The 16,837-nt window shown below is 38.2% G+C and overlaps 1 protein-coding gene across 1 annotated transcript in view; it reads left to right on the forward strand.

Annotated features, from left to right (window-relative positions):
• Positions 1–16,837, forward strand: part of CEP128 (centrosomal protein 128) — a 602,257-nt gene that overhangs the window by 205,363 nt on the left and 380,057 nt on the right. The window contains exon 12 of the mRNA XM_023742234.1: positions 2,368–2,718. Within this exon, the coding sequence (XP_023598002.1) occupies positions 2,368–2,718 (351 nt within the window). The remainder of the gene's footprint in view (positions 1–2,367; positions 2,719–16,837) is intronic.

Genomic DNA, 16,837 nt, shown 5'->3' on the forward strand with positions numbered 1-16,837 from the left:
GCTGTAGAAAATAGACTCCTTCGGGTAACTGTTGATCACATTTTAGCACCTAACACTATCTTTTGTTGTAATTTAGATGTTGACATGAATAGCTCCTAAGTTAGGTTGGTAAATTCTTTGGTGTTGAAGCCATGTCTTAACAATCTTTCTACAAACCATGTGCCTGGCACATAGTAGGTGTAACCACCCTCCTCAAGTATTTGTTGGAAAAAAAAATTGGTTCCTGCTCTTGTTTGGTGTAGAAATCATTTGAATACTGGTTGTTAATAAAGTTAATTTCTAGCATAGTGGTAAAACTTTGAGAATATTGGCAAAAGGGTAAACCGCAATCACTAGGGTTTTCTGATCTCATTTGAGAATTTTCCCCACAAACAAGTGCACAGTTCTCAATTTACTATTTTGTTTGGGTGTATAAAGGAGTGACTCAGCTCTTCCAGGCTGCATTGAATTTAGCAAACTGAACAAATAGAAACTTGTTTCTCAAAAAATGAAGCTTGTTTTTGAAACATTATTATGATTTTAAGTTTTTTTTTTTGCCATAATATCAAAGCATGACTGTAATCATGGGGGAAAATTAAAATTGAACTTTACATGAGCCACAAGTCAGAGCTATGGAATCTGGAACTGAAAATTCTACTGTCAAGGCCAGAGAAACTTGGTAAATATTTCCAGTGTCTTCATTTCTCAGTGTCTTAGTACAATGCAGATGATAATTATTGTTTATCCAGCTCATAGCATCATCTTAGCATGAGTCCATTCTTACTTGGACGCATATCCTTTTCATTTCCCCCTTGTTACCCAGGTATTTGGAAACTAAGGCTCAGAGGGACAGGTTATAGGACACATTGTAAGCACTTAATTTCTGAGTTTGTCACTCCTTTCCAAAGCTTTACAAGAGTGGTTTAATGTTAATGTTATAACATTCCTTTATTTGTATAAAATGTTCTATAAAAGCAATGTCCTCTTATTTTTTAACTTAACCCTTTGAAGACCCAATTATTTTCTGTTTTGAATTTTTCATTGATGCCATGTGTTTTCATTAATGGAAGCATGCTGAATCATTGAATGTGTCTGAATTTTTAGTAGATAGTATGGAGTTTTTTTCTTGCCCCCTCCCACAAGCCTACCAAGTATTGAGTGGTACATACGAAGTACCACTAATTATACTCCAGAGTCTCCACCAGGGTCTATTGGTACATATGTGTAACAAATAAAAATTTTTAAAATTTCTGTTTTCCTACCAAAAATTCAGACACCTCATACAATATCGTGTAAAAACAGTTATTTGTGGCACGCGCCCTTTTCTTTGGTTTCAAACATTCGTAAATGCCCCTGCCTTGTGGCAGCACCCGCTGTCAGTGGTACAGCAACTTCCCAATAAACCCCAGAGGATCAAAAATCTCATGGTTGCTATATGTACTGCCAGACACAAAAGGGTTAAAAATAGACATATATTCATTCTTCTTAAGTTAAAATATTTATTAGTCATAATGGATTTAGTATAATTTCTAAATGTGTTACTGATTTTTTAGAGTTCAGGTTTTGTTCTTGGTTAGAGAAATATTAGAAAAAATTCAAATTAAGTTTTTAAAAAAATCTATATTACTATTATTCATGTAAGCTATAGATAAGTACATCAACTTACTATGTTGTTTTAGTTGGAAATAACCTAATCTATAAATACTTCATTGGGAGCTTTTTAAACGGACTTCCAAATAAACTGTTATCTATACTGATGCTTCTGTCTTTTATGCTTATTGTTACTGATTTTTATTTTAATTTAACAATTTTACATGCTTCCAGAAAGTGAAGTGTTAAATGTCATTACTAATAATAGTTCTCTGACAAATTTTAAAACATTGACATTTCTTCAGTTGGACAAAACACTAGGTTCTTATCCAAAGTAATGTACATTGTTTTTCTGATCGGCAATGACTTCTATTTTAGTGACAGTCAATTGCAAACATAGACGTTTTCCCTTTTTGGATAATAAAGTAATCTTAAAAAAGATAACACTTCTATAAAAATTATTCCCCACTAGTGGGATTATGGAAACCTTGGTGGCATAGTGGTTAAGAGCTATGTCTGCTAACCAAAAGTCAACAGTTCAAATCCACCAGGTGCTCCTTGGAAACTCTATGGAGCAGTTCTGCTGTAAGTCAGAATTGACTCGATGGCAACAAGTCAGGTTTTTAATGGGGTTATAAAATACACAGAAAAGGCTCATGTTTCCTATATTAATTGCTAACGAGATATAATACGGATTATTCCCATTCCCATGACATCAAAGATTATTGTCCGCTAACATGTTATTTTTTCAATTTTGACAAGAATATGTTCCTAATATTTCACATGCTTTATTCCTAGAACTTAACACGGGAATTGGAGAACAAGGAAAAACAGCAACTGCAGATGCTGGATCGACTTAAGGAGATCCAGAATCACTATGAGACATGTGAGGCTGAGCGTAAGCGTGCTGACCTCCAGATTTCAGAGCTGACTCAACATGCAGAGGATGCGACCAGACAGGCAGAGCGGTATCTCAGTGAGTTCCAGCAGTCAGAGGTCCTGAGAGAGGAGGCAGAAAAGAGGAGAGAAGAGCTGAAAATGAAAGCTCAGGAATCCATTAAGCAGTGGAAGCTTAAGCATAAGAAATTAGAGCGAGAGTTGGAGAAACAGTCTGAAACTCTTGATGAACTGACAGACAAGAATAATCAGGTATAAAAGGGAAATTCCTAAGGAATGGTTTTTGCTGTGACCCACCATTCACTCATTCATTCATCTGTCCTTGAGTGCCATTCTGTCCATATAATCTATTAGTATCTCCTTGATACTCTTTTTTTTCTTTATTGTAGTTTAGATGAAGGTTTACAAAACAAACTAGTTTCTCATTAAACAGTTAGTACACTTTTTTTTTTTTTCTGAATTGTGCTTTAGGTGAAAGTTTACGGCTCAAGTTTTAGTTTCTTACACAAAAATTTATACACACATTGTTATGTGACCCTAGTTGCTATCCCTATAATGTGCTGGCACATTCCTCCTTTCCACCCCGGATTTCCTGTGTCCATTCAGCCAACTCCTATCCCTTTCTGCCTTCTCATCTGGCCTCCAAACGGGAACTGCCCATTTAGTGTCCTGTATCTACTTGAGCTAAGAAGCAAACTCTTCACGAGTATCATTTTATGTCTTAAAGTCCGGTCTAATCTGTCTGAAGAGTTGGCTTTGGGAATGGTTTCAGTTCTGGGTTAACAGAGAGTCTGGGGGCCATGTCTTTTGGGATTCCTCCAGCCTCAGTCAGACCATTAAGTCTGGTATTTTTACTGGAATTTGAATTCTGCACCCCAGTTTTCTCCTGCTGCATCAGGATCTCTCTGTTGTGTTCTCTGTCAGGGCCGTCATCAGTGGTACCAGGCACCATCTAGTTCTTCCGGTCTCGGGCCGATGGAGTCGCTGGTTTATGGGGCCCTTTCTGTCTCTTGGGCTAATATTTTCCTCAAGTCTTTGGTGTTCTTCATTCTCCTTTGCTCCAGGTGGGTTGGGACGAGTTGATGCATCTTAGATGGCTGCTTGCTCGCTTTTAAGAACTCAGACACCACTCACCAAAGTGGGATGCAGATCATTTTCTTAATAAACTTTGTCATACCGGTTGACCTAGATGTCCCCTGAAACCATGGTCCCTGGACCCCTGCCCCTGCTTATCTTTCCCTCAAAGTATTTGGTTGTATTCAGGAAACTTCTTAGCTTTGGGTTTAGTCCAGTTGTGCTGGCTTCCCCTGTATTGTGTGTTGTCCTTCCCTTCACCTAAGATGATTCTTGTCTACTATCTAGTTAGTGAATTCCCCTCTCCCTCCCTCCCTCCCCTTGTAACCATGAAAGAATGTTTTCTTTTGTGATTAAACCTTTTCTTGAGTTCTTACAATAGTGGTCTCAAACAATATTTGTCCTTTTGTTACTGACTAATTTCAGTCAGCATAGTACCTTCCAGATTCATCTATGTTATGAGATGTTTTGCAGATACGTTGTTGTTCTTTATCATTTCGTAGTATTCCATTGTGTGAATATACCATAATTTGTTTATCCATTTGTCCATTGATGGGCACCTAGGTTATTTCCATCTTTTTGCTATCGTGAACAGTGCTGCCATGAACATGGGTGTGCATATATCTATTTGTGTGACAGCTCTTATTTCTCTAGGATATATTCCAAGGAATGAGATTGCTGAATTGTATGATACTTCTATTTCTAGCTTTTTAAGAAAGCACCAAATTGATTTCCAAAGTGGTTGTACCATTTTACATTCCCACTGACAGTGTATAAGTGTTCCAGTCTCTCCAAAACCTACCTACCGTTTATTATTTTGTGTTTTTTGGATTAATGCTAGCCTTATTGGGGTGAGATGGTATCTCACTGTAGTTTTGATTTGCATTTCTCTAATGACTAATGATTGTGAGCATTTCCTCATGTATCTGTTAGCCGCTTGGTGAAGTGTCTGTTCATATCCTTTGCCCATGTTTTAACTGGGTTATTTGTCTTTTTGTTGTTGAGGTTTTGTAGTATCTTGTAGATTTTAGAGATTAGACCCTGACTGGATTTATCGTAGCCAAAAATTTTTTCCCAGTGTGAAGGTTGTCTTTTTACTCTTTTGGTGAAGTCTTTTGATGAACATAAGTGTTTGATTTTTAGGAGCTTCCAGTTATCTAGTTTCTTTTCAGGTGTTTGTGCATTGTTACTTATGGTTCGTATTCTGTTTATGCCATGTTTAGGGCTCCTAGTGTTCTCCCTGTTTTTTCTTCCATTATCTTTATTGTTTCAGATTCTATATTTAGGTCTTTGATCCATTTTGAGTTAGTTTTTGTGCATGGTGTGAGGATGGATATCCAGTTATGCCAGCACCGTTTGTTAAAGAGACTTTTCCCCATTTAATGGACTTTGGGCCTTTGTCAAATATCAGCTACTCATAGGTGGATGAATTTGTGTCTGAATTCTCAACTTTGTTCTGTTGGTGTATGTATCTGTTGTTGTACCAGTACCAGACTGTTTTGACTACCGTGGCAGTATAATAAGTTCTGAAATCAAGTAGTGTGAGGCTTCTCACTTTGTTCTTTTTCTTGAGTAATGCTTTATTTATCTGGGGCCTCTTCCCTTTCCATAGGAAGTTGGTGATGTGTTTCATCATCTCATTAAAAATTGTCATTGGAATGTGGATCGGGATTGCATTGTATCTATAGATCGCTTTGGGTGGAATTGACATTTTCACAATATTGAGTCCTCCTATCCATGAGCAAGGTATGTTTTTCTACTTATGTAGGTCTCTTTTGGTTTTTTGCAGTAGTATTTTGTAGTTTTCTTTGTATAGGTCTTTTACGTCTCTGGTTATATTTATTCCTAAGTATTTTATTTTCTTGGGGGCTATTGTAAATGGTATTGATTTCACGATTTCCTCTTTGAAGTTCTCTTTGTTGGTGTACAGAAGTCGAACTGATTTTTGTATGTTTATCTGGTATCTTGATACTTTGCTGAAATCTATTAGTTCTAGTAGTTTTCTTGTGGATTCTTTGGGTTTTTCTGTGTATAAGATCATATCATCTACAAATAAGGATACTTTTACTTCTTGCTTACCAATTCGAATTCCCATTATTTCTTTTTCTAGCCTAATTGCTGTGGCTAGGACCTCCAGCACAACGTTGAATAAAAGTGGTGATAAAGAGCATCCTGTCTGGTTCCCATTCTCAAGGGGAATGCTTTCAGACTCTCCCCATTTAGGATAATGTTGACTGTTTGCTTTCTATAAATGCCTTTATTATGTTGGGGAATTTCCCTTCTATTCCTATTTTGCTGAGAGTTTTTATCGTGATTAGGTGTTGGACTTTGTCAAATGCCTTTTCTGCATCAATTGATAAGATCATGTCATTCTTATCTTTTGTTTAATTTATGTGATGGATTACACTGATTGTTTTTTCTAATGTTGAACCATCCCTGCATACCTGGTATGAATCCCATTTGGTAATGGTGAATTATTTTTTTGACATGTTATTGAATTCTATTGGCTAGAATTTTTTTAAGGATGTTTGCATCTATGTTCATGAGGGATATTTATCTGTAATTTTCTTTTTTTGTAGTGTCTTTACCTGGTTTTGGTATGAGGGTTACGCTGGCTTCATAAAAAGAGTTTGTGAGTATTCCATCCTTTTCGATGCTCTGAAATACCTTTAGCAGTAGTGGTGTTAACTCTTCTCTGATAGTTTGGTAGAATTCTCCAATGAAACCGTCTGGGCTAGGGCTTTTTTTTTTGTTGGGAGTTTTTAAATTACCTTTTCAATCACTTCTTTTGTTATAGGTTTATTTGGTTGTTCCATCTCTGTTTGTGTTAGTTTAGGTAGGTAGTGTGTTTCTAGAAATTTGTCCATTCCCTCTAGGTTTTAAAATTTGTTGAAGTACAGTTTTTCATAGTATTCTGTTATGATTCTTTTAATTTCAGTTGGGTCTATTGTGATATCGCCCATCTCATTTCTTGGTTATCGCCCATCTCACTTCTTGTTTATTTGCTTCCTCTCCTGTTTTTCTTTTGTCAGTTTGGCCAGTGGTTTACCACTTTTATTGATCTTTTCAAAGAACCAGTTTTTGGTCTTATTGACTCTTTCAATTGTTTTTCTGTTTTCTATTTGTTTAATTCTGCTCTGATTTTTATTATTTGCTTTCTTCTGGTGCCCAAGGGCTTCTTTTGCTGCTCTCTTTGTTTGTTTGAGTTTTAGGGTTAATGTTTTGATTTTGGCTCTTCTTCTTTTTGGATGTGTGCATTTATTGCTATAAATTGACCTCTGAGCACTGCTTTTACTGTGTCCCAAAGGTTCTGGTAGGATGTGTTTTCATTCTCCTTTGATTCTGTGAATTTCCTTATTCCATCCTAAACTTTCATCTATAACCCAGTAGTTTTTTAGCAAGGTGTTGTTCAGTTTGCATGTATTTGAGTTTTTTTTTTTGGTTGTTGCTTTTTCTGTTATTGGTTTCTATGTTTATGGCTTTGTGGAGAGAAAAGATGCTTTGTAATGTTTCGATGTTTTGGATTTTGTTAAGGCTTGCTTTGTGGCCTAATATGTGGTCTGTTCTGGAGAATGTTCCATGTGCATTGGAAAAGAGAGTATACTTGGCTGCTGTTGAGTGAAGTGTTCTGTATATGTCTGTGAGATCAGGTTGGTTGATTGTGGCATTTAGATCTTCTGTGTCTTTATTGAGCTTCTTTCTGGATGTTCTGTCCTTCGCCGAAACTGATATGTTGAAATCCTACTATTATTGTGGAGCTGTCTGTTTCTCTTTTCATGGCTGTTAGAGTTTGCTTTATGTATTTTGGAGCACTGTCATTGGATGCATAAATATTTATTATGGTTATGTCCTCCTGGTGTATTGATCCTTGAATCATTATATAATGTCCTTCCTTATCCTTTGTGGTGGCTTTTACTTTAAAGTCTATTTTGTCAGAGATTAATATTGCCACTCCTGCTCTTTTTTGAGTATTTTTTGTTTGATATATTTTTTCCATCCTTTGAGTTTTAGTTTGTTTGTATCTTTAAGTCTAAGGCGTGTCTCTTGTAGGCAGCATATAGACGGATTGTGTTTTTTTATCCATTCTGCCACTCTGTCCATTTATTGGTGCATTTAGTCCATTTACATTCAGGGTAATTATTGATAGGTATGAGTTTAGTGCTTTCATGTTGGTATGTTTTTTGTGTTTTTGTTCACAGTTTCTTTGTTCCACTTAATTTTCTGTGCTGAGTCGTTTTTCTTTATGTATTTTCTTTTCATCTTTTTCATTGTTGCTGATTTTGTATTTGCTAGGACGTTATATATTTTTTCTTTTTTGTGTTTAGATGTGTAAGATTGTTAGTTTCCTTTGTGGTTACCTTAATATTTACTTCTGTTTTTCTAAGTTTATACCCGTCTTTTATTTCTTTATATCACCTCTACTTCCTCTCCATATGAAAGATCTGTGACTACAGTATTTAGTTCCTCGTTTTTTGTTTCAATTTTGTCATCTTTTACATATTGATGTCTCTGTTTCTGTATTTCCAGTGTTTTAACTTTGATTTATTTTGTGACTTCCATATATGAATTTATAACTGGTTGGTCTGTCCTGTGTTCTCATCTTGGATTGTTGTCTGATGTTATTTATTTTTCTAACAAAAGGACTCCCTTTAGTATTTCCTGTAATTTTGGATTGGTTTTTACAAATTCCCTAAACTTCTGTTTGTCTGGAAATGTCTTAATTTCACCATCATATATGAGAGACAGTTTTGCTGAGTATATAATTCTTGGCTGGCGATTTTTTTCCTTAAAGGCTTTATATATGTCATCCCATTGCCTTCTTGCCTGCAGGGTTTCTGCTGAGTAGTCCAAACTTAATCTTACTGACTCTTCTTTGTAGATGAGTTTTCATTTATCGCTAACTGCTCTTAAAAGTCTCTCTTTATCTTTGGTTTTGGCAAGTTTGATTATAATATGTCTTGGTGACTTTCTTTTGGGATCCGCCTTGTGTGGGGTTAGATGAGTTTCTTGGATAGATATCTTCTCATCTTTCATGATATCAGGAAAGTTTTCTGCCAACAAATCTTCAACAATTCTCGCTGTATTTTCTGTTAGTCCCCCCTGTTTTGGTACTCCAGTCACTTGTAGGTTATTCCTCTTGATAGAGTCCCACATAATTCTTAGGGTTTCTTCATTTGTTTAAATTCTTTTATCTGACTTTTCCTCAAAAAATATTTTTTCCTGTTTGTTAATTTTTTCAAGTGCTTTATCTTCAATCTTAGTAATTCTGACTTCCATTGCCTCAGGTATGCTCCTATGGCTTTCTATTGAGTGCTGTAATTCTGAAATTTCATTGTTAATCTTTTGGATTTCTTTTTGATGTCTCTCTGTGTATTCTTGCAGGCTTTTAAATTTGTCATTATGCTCTTGTATAACCTTCTTAAGTTCCTCTGTTGCTTTGTCTGTGTGTTCCTTGGCTTGTTCTGCATTTTGAATGATCTTCTTCCTGATCTCTTGAAGACCTCTGTATATTAATCTTTTGAATTCTACCTCCAGTAATTCTAAGAAGTAGTCTTCCTCCCGAAAATTTCTTGATTCTTTGTTTTGGGAGGTTGCTGAAGCCATCATGGTCTACCTCTTTATGTGATTTGATATTAACTGTTGTCTCCGAGCCATCAATAAGTTATTATATTTATTTATTTTTTGTTTGCTTAGTGTGTACTAGCTTCTTGTTTTGTTTTGTTTTGATATGCCCAAATAGGCTGCTTGTGTGAACTAGTTTGAATATTGGTGCCTTTGAAGCTCTAATGTCCTGTCACCAGGTGATTAGAGGTGTTACTAGGTATGTGAGCCAAGGAGTCTGTTTACTTTTCTTGTGTGGATTCAGCTCAGGTGTCCAGGTTGTCATTCCCTAAGTGTGTGGTGCAGGCTCTCACCTACATTCCTAGATGGGCAGGAGTGATTGGAATAGGCACAAGTATCTGGTTGCAATAGGGAATCATGTGCTGAGCAAGGCAGGGGGCTGATGGCTGCCCTTGAGTGTCTAGGTAGGAGTCGTGTCCCTGTTCCCTACAGTGCACAGGTGAATGGGTTCTGCAGCCGAACTGTGGGCACCCAATGCTATTCCTGTAAGGACTGGGAGTCACCATTTATTCTTGGATCCCTGTCACAGGTGGCTCAGTGGAGTGAGTGGAGCCAACGGTCCTCAAGCCCTTGATATGGGTAGGTGATGACCCTGCTTAATAGGCAGGATGGCGTCAAATGTCATGAATTTGCCATTCCCCCTTATAGCTGATACAGTCTAAAATAGTATATACCCTGTTGTACTGTGCTAATGAGGGCCTATGTTGCTGAAATGGACCCACACAGGTCTATGCAGGGGGGAAAGACATTCAAAGTCCGTGAACCCCTTATGCCTGTGCCTAGGTAATGGGGCTGTGCCTGCCCTGAGTTCCTGGTAGATTATTTTTTCCTGTTTGTTAATTTTTTCCTTCTCCAAAGCCAGGAGAACGGCTCAGGGCACATAACAGGTCCTACTTCCATCTCAGGGGGCATGGCAGTCACTGAACCCGGACTGGGACTTGTAGCAGAGTTGGGAAGGGGCAGGCAAATGGGAGAGAGGTACTTCCCAAAGTGGGGGGGTTAATCCATGTGGTTGGTGAGATGCTTGTACTTATGTTTTGCCAAATGAGCACCGCTTTTCTCTGATTCTGGAGGCTTGAGCACACTTGCCGCCGCTCTGTCTCTCCCGATGTGGAAAATTCCTCCTGAGCGCCACTGCTTGCCTCACTGGTCACGCAGCAGTCAGTCCAGCCTGCAGAGTGCCTGTGCAGCTCAGGTGAGGTCTGGAACTCCCCATAGCTTCTGAGCCATCTCTCCTTCCCCCTGCCACTCTGTCCGATTCGTCAACTTTGTCTTTGATGTTCAGGGCTCCTAGATTGTCATATGTAATCCATTCACTTATTTTTTTGGGTCTTTGTTGTAAGAGGGACCACAGGAAGCATCTGACTACTCCACCATCTCTGCCCCGCCTCCCTGCACATTTTGGTTTATGCCACTGGTTAACAACCCCACCACATGTTAACACTCTCCCTTCTCGACCTTGAGTTCTTTATTACCAGCTTTCCAGTGCACTTCTGCCTTCTTTCCCTTGCCCCTGGGCTGCTGTGCCCCTTTGGTCTTGTTTTCTTTTATAGGCCTGTCTAATCTTGGGATGAAGGGTGAACCTCAGGAGTGACTTAATTACTGAGCTAAAAATGTGTCTGGGAGCCATACTTTTGGGATTTTTCCAGTCTGTGTCAGGCCAGTAAGTCTGGTCCTTTTTTGTGAGTTAGAATTTTGGTCTACATTTTTCTCCAGCTCTGTCTGGGCCCCTCTATCATGATCCCTGTCAGACCAGTCAATGGTGATAGCTGGGCACCATCTAGTTGTACTGGACTCAGTGTTGTGGAGGCTGTGGTAGTTGTGGTCCATTAGTCCTTTGGACTAATCTTTCCCTTGTATCTTTAGTTTTCTTCATTCTCTCTTGCTCTCAAAGGGTGAGTACCTTAGATGACCACTCACAGGCTTTTAAGACCCAAGACGATACTCACCACAGTAGAACATAGAACATTTTCTTTATAAACTATGTTATACCAATTGAGCGATATGTTCCCTGAGACCATGGTCCACACAGCCCTCAGCCCAGCAATTTGGTCCCTCAGGGAGTTTGGGTGTGCCCATGGAGCTTCCATGACCTTCCCTTGTACAAGTTGCGGTGGCTTCCCCAGTATTGCGTACTGTCCTACCCTTCACCAGAGTTACCATGTCTTAGGCTGGGTTCTCCAGAGGAGGAAAACCAGTAAAGTGTATATATATATATATATATATATATATATATATAGAGAGAGAGAGAGAGAGAGAGAGAGAGAGAGAGAGAGAGAGAGATTATATCAAGGAAACAGCTCAGGTGATTGTAGAGGCTAGAATGTTCAAAGTCCGTGGATAAGGGTAGACGCCTCTCCCAAGTCACACAGCTGCAGAAGGTGGCAAGCCCAAGATCAGCAGGTTGGAGAGGAGGGTTCCCGCTCACAGGCTGTGCAGATCGATGAATCCCAGGTTCAGCAGATAAGCTGACAGCTCAAGTCCCAAGAATGGGAGATGAGATGACAGGAAGCAGCTGCAGGATCCAGAGAGAGCGAAAAGCCAGAACTTCTGCTTATATACAGATGCGGGCCACACCCCCAAGGAGACTCCCTTTCATCTGATTGGCTACTCACCGTATATTCAATCATGGGAGTGATTACATTAAAACACTGATCATGGCCCAGCCAAGCTGACACACAATCGCAACCATCACATATCACTTATCAATTTTCTATTTAGTGTTTTTCCATCCCCACCCTCCCCACTCCCATAACCATCAAACAATGTTTCTTTTTGTGTGTAAACCTTTTCATGAGTTTTTACAGTAGTGGTCTCATACAATGTTTGTCCTTTTGTGTTGACATTTCACTCAGCATGATGCCCTCCAGATTCATCCATGTTGTGAGATGCTTTGCAGATTCATCGTTGTTCTTTTTCGTTGTGTAGTACTTCATTGTGTATATGTACCATAGTTTGTTTATCCATTCATCTGTTGATGGGCATCTAGGTTGTTTCCATCTTTTTCTATTGTGAACAATGCTGCAATGAACATGGGTGTACATATGTCTCTTCATGTGATGACGATAAAGAGTCTTTTTGTGTTGGCTATTTCAAGACAAAAAATAATTTAGTTCTTTTTTTTTTCTTTAACTTTTTAATAGCTTAACATTCCATGACTTTTCAGAGTTGGCCCTTAAAATAGATCACTACCAACACCGCTTAGCTTTAAGTTCCCTAAATTGAAATTATTCTTTCATATATTAAATAGAAAAAAAAAAAATCATCAAATGTTCCTTTCCATCTCTTGATCTTGTTGTAGTTGTTCGTTGCCATAGAATCAATTCTGACTCATGGCGACCTCATGTGTCTAGAATAGAATTGCTCCAAAGGGTTTTCAAGGCCGTGATGTTTCAGTAGCAGATCAGCAGGCTGTCTTCGGAGGTGCCTCTGGGTGGGTTTGAACTGCTGACCTTTCGACTAGTAGTTGAGCTCTTAACCATTTAACATCCCTAATGCATGTATTTTAAAATATCTATTTTTACAATTTCACTTAAGTATTGGTTAGAAAAAAGCATTTAAAAATGCAGAGTTACTACTGGCCCATTTCCTGGCAGCAGCTATGATAGATTTAGTTAAGTGAGTGATACTGACAATCTCAGTGTCTGAGCAGTGTTATTGGATCGAAATCCTCTTTAGGATTCTACTTCTGTGCCCTTTTGATAGCAACTAAGAGCATTTTACTCATCCATGTATGCATTGCACATTATCTATTCTTTTGTATAATTAGTTTCTCTAAATGGATTTTATGCTCCTATGCTGATTCTCAACTATATCACGGGGTTGAATTAAACCCAGATGTTTATGAGATAATAAGCAGGAAAATCATGATGGATTTTATCCATGTTTTGTCTTGGTTTATCATCGATACTTTGTCATTTGTCACTTGCCAAGAACTCTGAACATTTCAGAAGAACAATCATTTGGATGAGTTGACTTTCTGTCAAAAAACAAAATGCAAGGCAATTATATTTATAAAATCACTTGTCAGCACTTAAGAGTGACAGATGCTTATTCCAGATGAGCTGTCAGGGGAAAGATATTTTACCTCTTCCATATGAATTTCTAGGAGCCACGGTGGCACAGTGGTTAAAACACTGGACTGCTAACCAAAAGTTGACCGTTTGAACCCACCAGCCACTCTATGGGAGAAAGATGTGGCAGTCTGCTTCTGTAAAGATTACAGCCTTGGAATCCCTATGTGGCAGTTCTACTCTGTCCTATAGGGTCGCTGAGTTGGAATCGACTCAATGGCAGTGGGTTATATGAATTTCTTAGACATAGAGAAGATGAAGGAAGTGATCACTTTGCACTCACTGTGGAGTGCTTTTTAATTTAACCCATCTGACATGTGCTGGGTGCTTGGTTGCCCTGAGGTAAAACAGTTCTAAACCTTTCAGGCTTGAACCTGAACTGATTTGTTTTCAGGAAATTGCCCTACCAGTATTATTCTGTTTTTAGCCTGGTTTGGCAACTGGTTTGATGAACCCTAACTGTGAGGGAGGTAGCCAGAGAGAAGAGTGGTTGTGGAGGTTGATTGATTGAGAACCATCTGGGGATTTTACTAAATTAGAGGAAATTTAGAAGGGCCCATGTCATCAGACAGTATCCCAATCTATGGTGCTGAGAGTTTTCTGGATTGAGTTTTTCAGAAAATTAAAAATTGTTAAACAATCATTTCCCAGAATACTCTCGATATACTTATTTTTATCACTTAGCATTGCTAATGATAAGCAAAGAAGTAGTTTTAAAGTGATTGCCAGGGTTAGGATAGTATCACAATTATCACAGCAGGCATTGTAATTTGTCCTTTAAAAGCCTGAAAAATTAATGCAGCATGTCTCAGAGCAATGGTTAATCAAGGAAGAAAGGGTAGGAAACATTTCACTCCAAATCTAGTGCCCAATAAATCCGTGATGCGGAAATTCATTGAAACTGTGAAAAAAAGTATATTTTTTTGTATCTTACTGAATATACCTTCAAAACAAACAAACAAAAACCAAGCCCGTTGTCATTGAGTTGATTATGACTCATAGAGACCCTATAGGGCAGAGTAGAACTGCCTCATAGGGTTTTTAAGACTGTATATCCATATAGAAGGAGACTGCCACATCTTTCTCCTTCAGAGGGTTGGTGGGTTCAAACTGCTGATCTTTTGGGTAGCAACTGAGTGCTTTAACCACTGTGCAATGAGGGCTTCTTGAATATACCTTTAAGGAGTATTTCAATTCTTAAAATATTCACAATACCACCTTAAGGCATTAGTAATACAGTCTACTCCCTTTTTGTTTTTAGGAGTAATTATTTTGAAATAGTAACTTCAGGGTGTATTTGGAAGGGTGTATTAAAAGAAAAACGATCCTGATTTACAAATGTAACACACAGTGGTTTATGGAATAAGTTGTTTAATACGTTACCTTGTTGAGCCATTTTATATGCTCAAATGAGACAGTCTTTGTATTTCCAAAATGAGTCTGTTCCTACTGCCATTTCTCTTTTTTCAGCATAGTTTATTTTCTGCTTTAAGATTTGCCACTTAATACATTAGAAAGCAAATAGGCGTTTATTCTCTTAAAAATTGCTCTGATTAATTCTTTTTCCTGCCTTATACATTTTGGAATCTTGGTAAGATTATTGGATGTAGAGTCGGCCCTCCGTATCTGTGAGCTCCGCATCCATGGGTTCAACCAACCGTGGATTGAAAATATTCAGAAAAAGTAAAAAAGGAAGTTCCTAAATTCAAAACCTGAATTTGCCACACTGAGTGCTGCGCTGAATGCATGCGAATGCGGTGATATATGGGCATCCCCTGCTGCAGCCTCCCGCTGGCTCACAGATCCTCAGTCTCTCTCCAGCACTCGTGGTTTGAGCATTATTGGCCTCTCATCTTGTTCGTGCATTACTTGTGTTGTGTGCACCATTTGTTTCTGTGAAAAAATGGCTCCTAAACAACAATGGAGTGGTCAGGGCAATCCCTCAAACCCTAAGAGGGAGCGTAAAGTGCCATCTTTCCACGAGAAAATAAAAATCTTAGAACTTTTGAAAAGTGCCATATCGCTTGCCAAAGTGCGCTGTAAGGTCCGTAAGAATGAACTGAACATTCCCACATTAAAGCAGAAAGAACCTGAAACTCGTGGAAGTGTTAGTGCTGCCCCTACAATGGCAAAAGCGGTTTCTTTGGTTCGTGATAAAGTGCTTGCAAAGAACTGAGAAAGCATTAAGGGTTAAGTGTAAGCATTAACAACTATTTACATAGTATTTACATTGTGTTAGATATTATAAGTAATCTAGAGATGACATAAAGTATACGAGAGGTTGTGTGTAGGTTACATGCAAATACTACGCCATTTTATATAAGGGACTTGAGGACCTGCGGATTTTGGTATCCTCAGGGGTTCTTCAGCCAATCCCCCATGGATCTGGAGGGATGACTGTATATAATATTACAAAACTACATCATTACTGAAGGCGATGTAATATTAAACAAATAGAATATCATTGCAGAAAAAAACAAAATCGGATTATATACTTTCCTTAAAAGGCAATGGCGTGGATGTTCACAGCAGGGAATTATGATATACTTTAGGGATATATAAATGAATACATATTAGGAGACCTAAAACTCTATTGATACTCATAATCTAGTCCTAAGTTGTGATATTTTTGTCTATTGTTTTCTTTTTCTTTTAATGTAGGGTTTTGAAGTCATTGGTTTTTATAGGTACTTTCAAAGTGACAAAGGAAAATATTTGAACTTGGACTCTGATCATAGTGTATGATTTTCTGAGTGTTTCCTATTTCTTTCATAGTCTTTTCTAACATGGATAATAGGAAAGCTTCCTAGGTTTTTTTTCTTTTCTCCTGTCTTTCCCTGGAAAAAGACATCGTGTTTGGTAAAGTAGAGGGTCAGCAAAAAAGACGAAAACCCTCAGCGAGATATATTGACACAATGGCTGTAGAAATGGGCTCAAACATAGCAACGATTGTGCAGATGGCACAGAACTGGGCAGTGTTTCATTCTGTTGTACATAGGGTTGCAGTGAGTCCGGACCAACTCCATGGCACCTAACGACAACGGAGTGCTGATGTATTAGTATAATCCAGCAATCTTTCTGTGTTTTCCCTTACATGTAGAAAAATACCATTTTAAAAATTTCCCTATTTACCTTTTTTCTGATTAAAAAAACTGTACATTCTTTGTAATCAGGCTTTTGAGGAGTTGGCTTCTGTTCTTACAAGTGCCATGGTTTTCGACAGTTTTGTTCTTCTGGCTTCATACAACCATTTCAGCCCTGCTTTCTGTAATCTTCCTTTACAGCCCTTCTTTGGAAGCTAAGTTTACCTGATTATAACATTTTCTGCTTAATCTTGTTCCTGACTGCTACTTATTTTTCCACTATGCCTCCACATTTCTTCAGGATTTTGGCACCTGACTTCCCCTTGACATGTAACATTACATGTAACTTTTGCCATCATCCTTGTTGACTTCATTGTTCAAGTCAGCAAACTGTTGAAGTCCATTATCCTTATACTTCAGTAATTTCCTATTTCACAGTGACTTTCAAATCACTCTATTTCAGCAACTAATTTCTGTGGTTAATATTTGTTGTCATCTGTGATTGTTCTGTGTTCAAAT

This window comes from Trichechus manatus, unplaced genomic scaffold (genome assembly GCF_000243295.1).
Source record: "Trichechus manatus latirostris isolate Lorelei unplaced genomic scaffold, TriManLat1.0 scaffold00206, whole genome shotgun sequence".
NCBI lineage: Eukaryota > Metazoa > Chordata > Mammalia > Sirenia > Trichechidae > Trichechus > Trichechus manatus.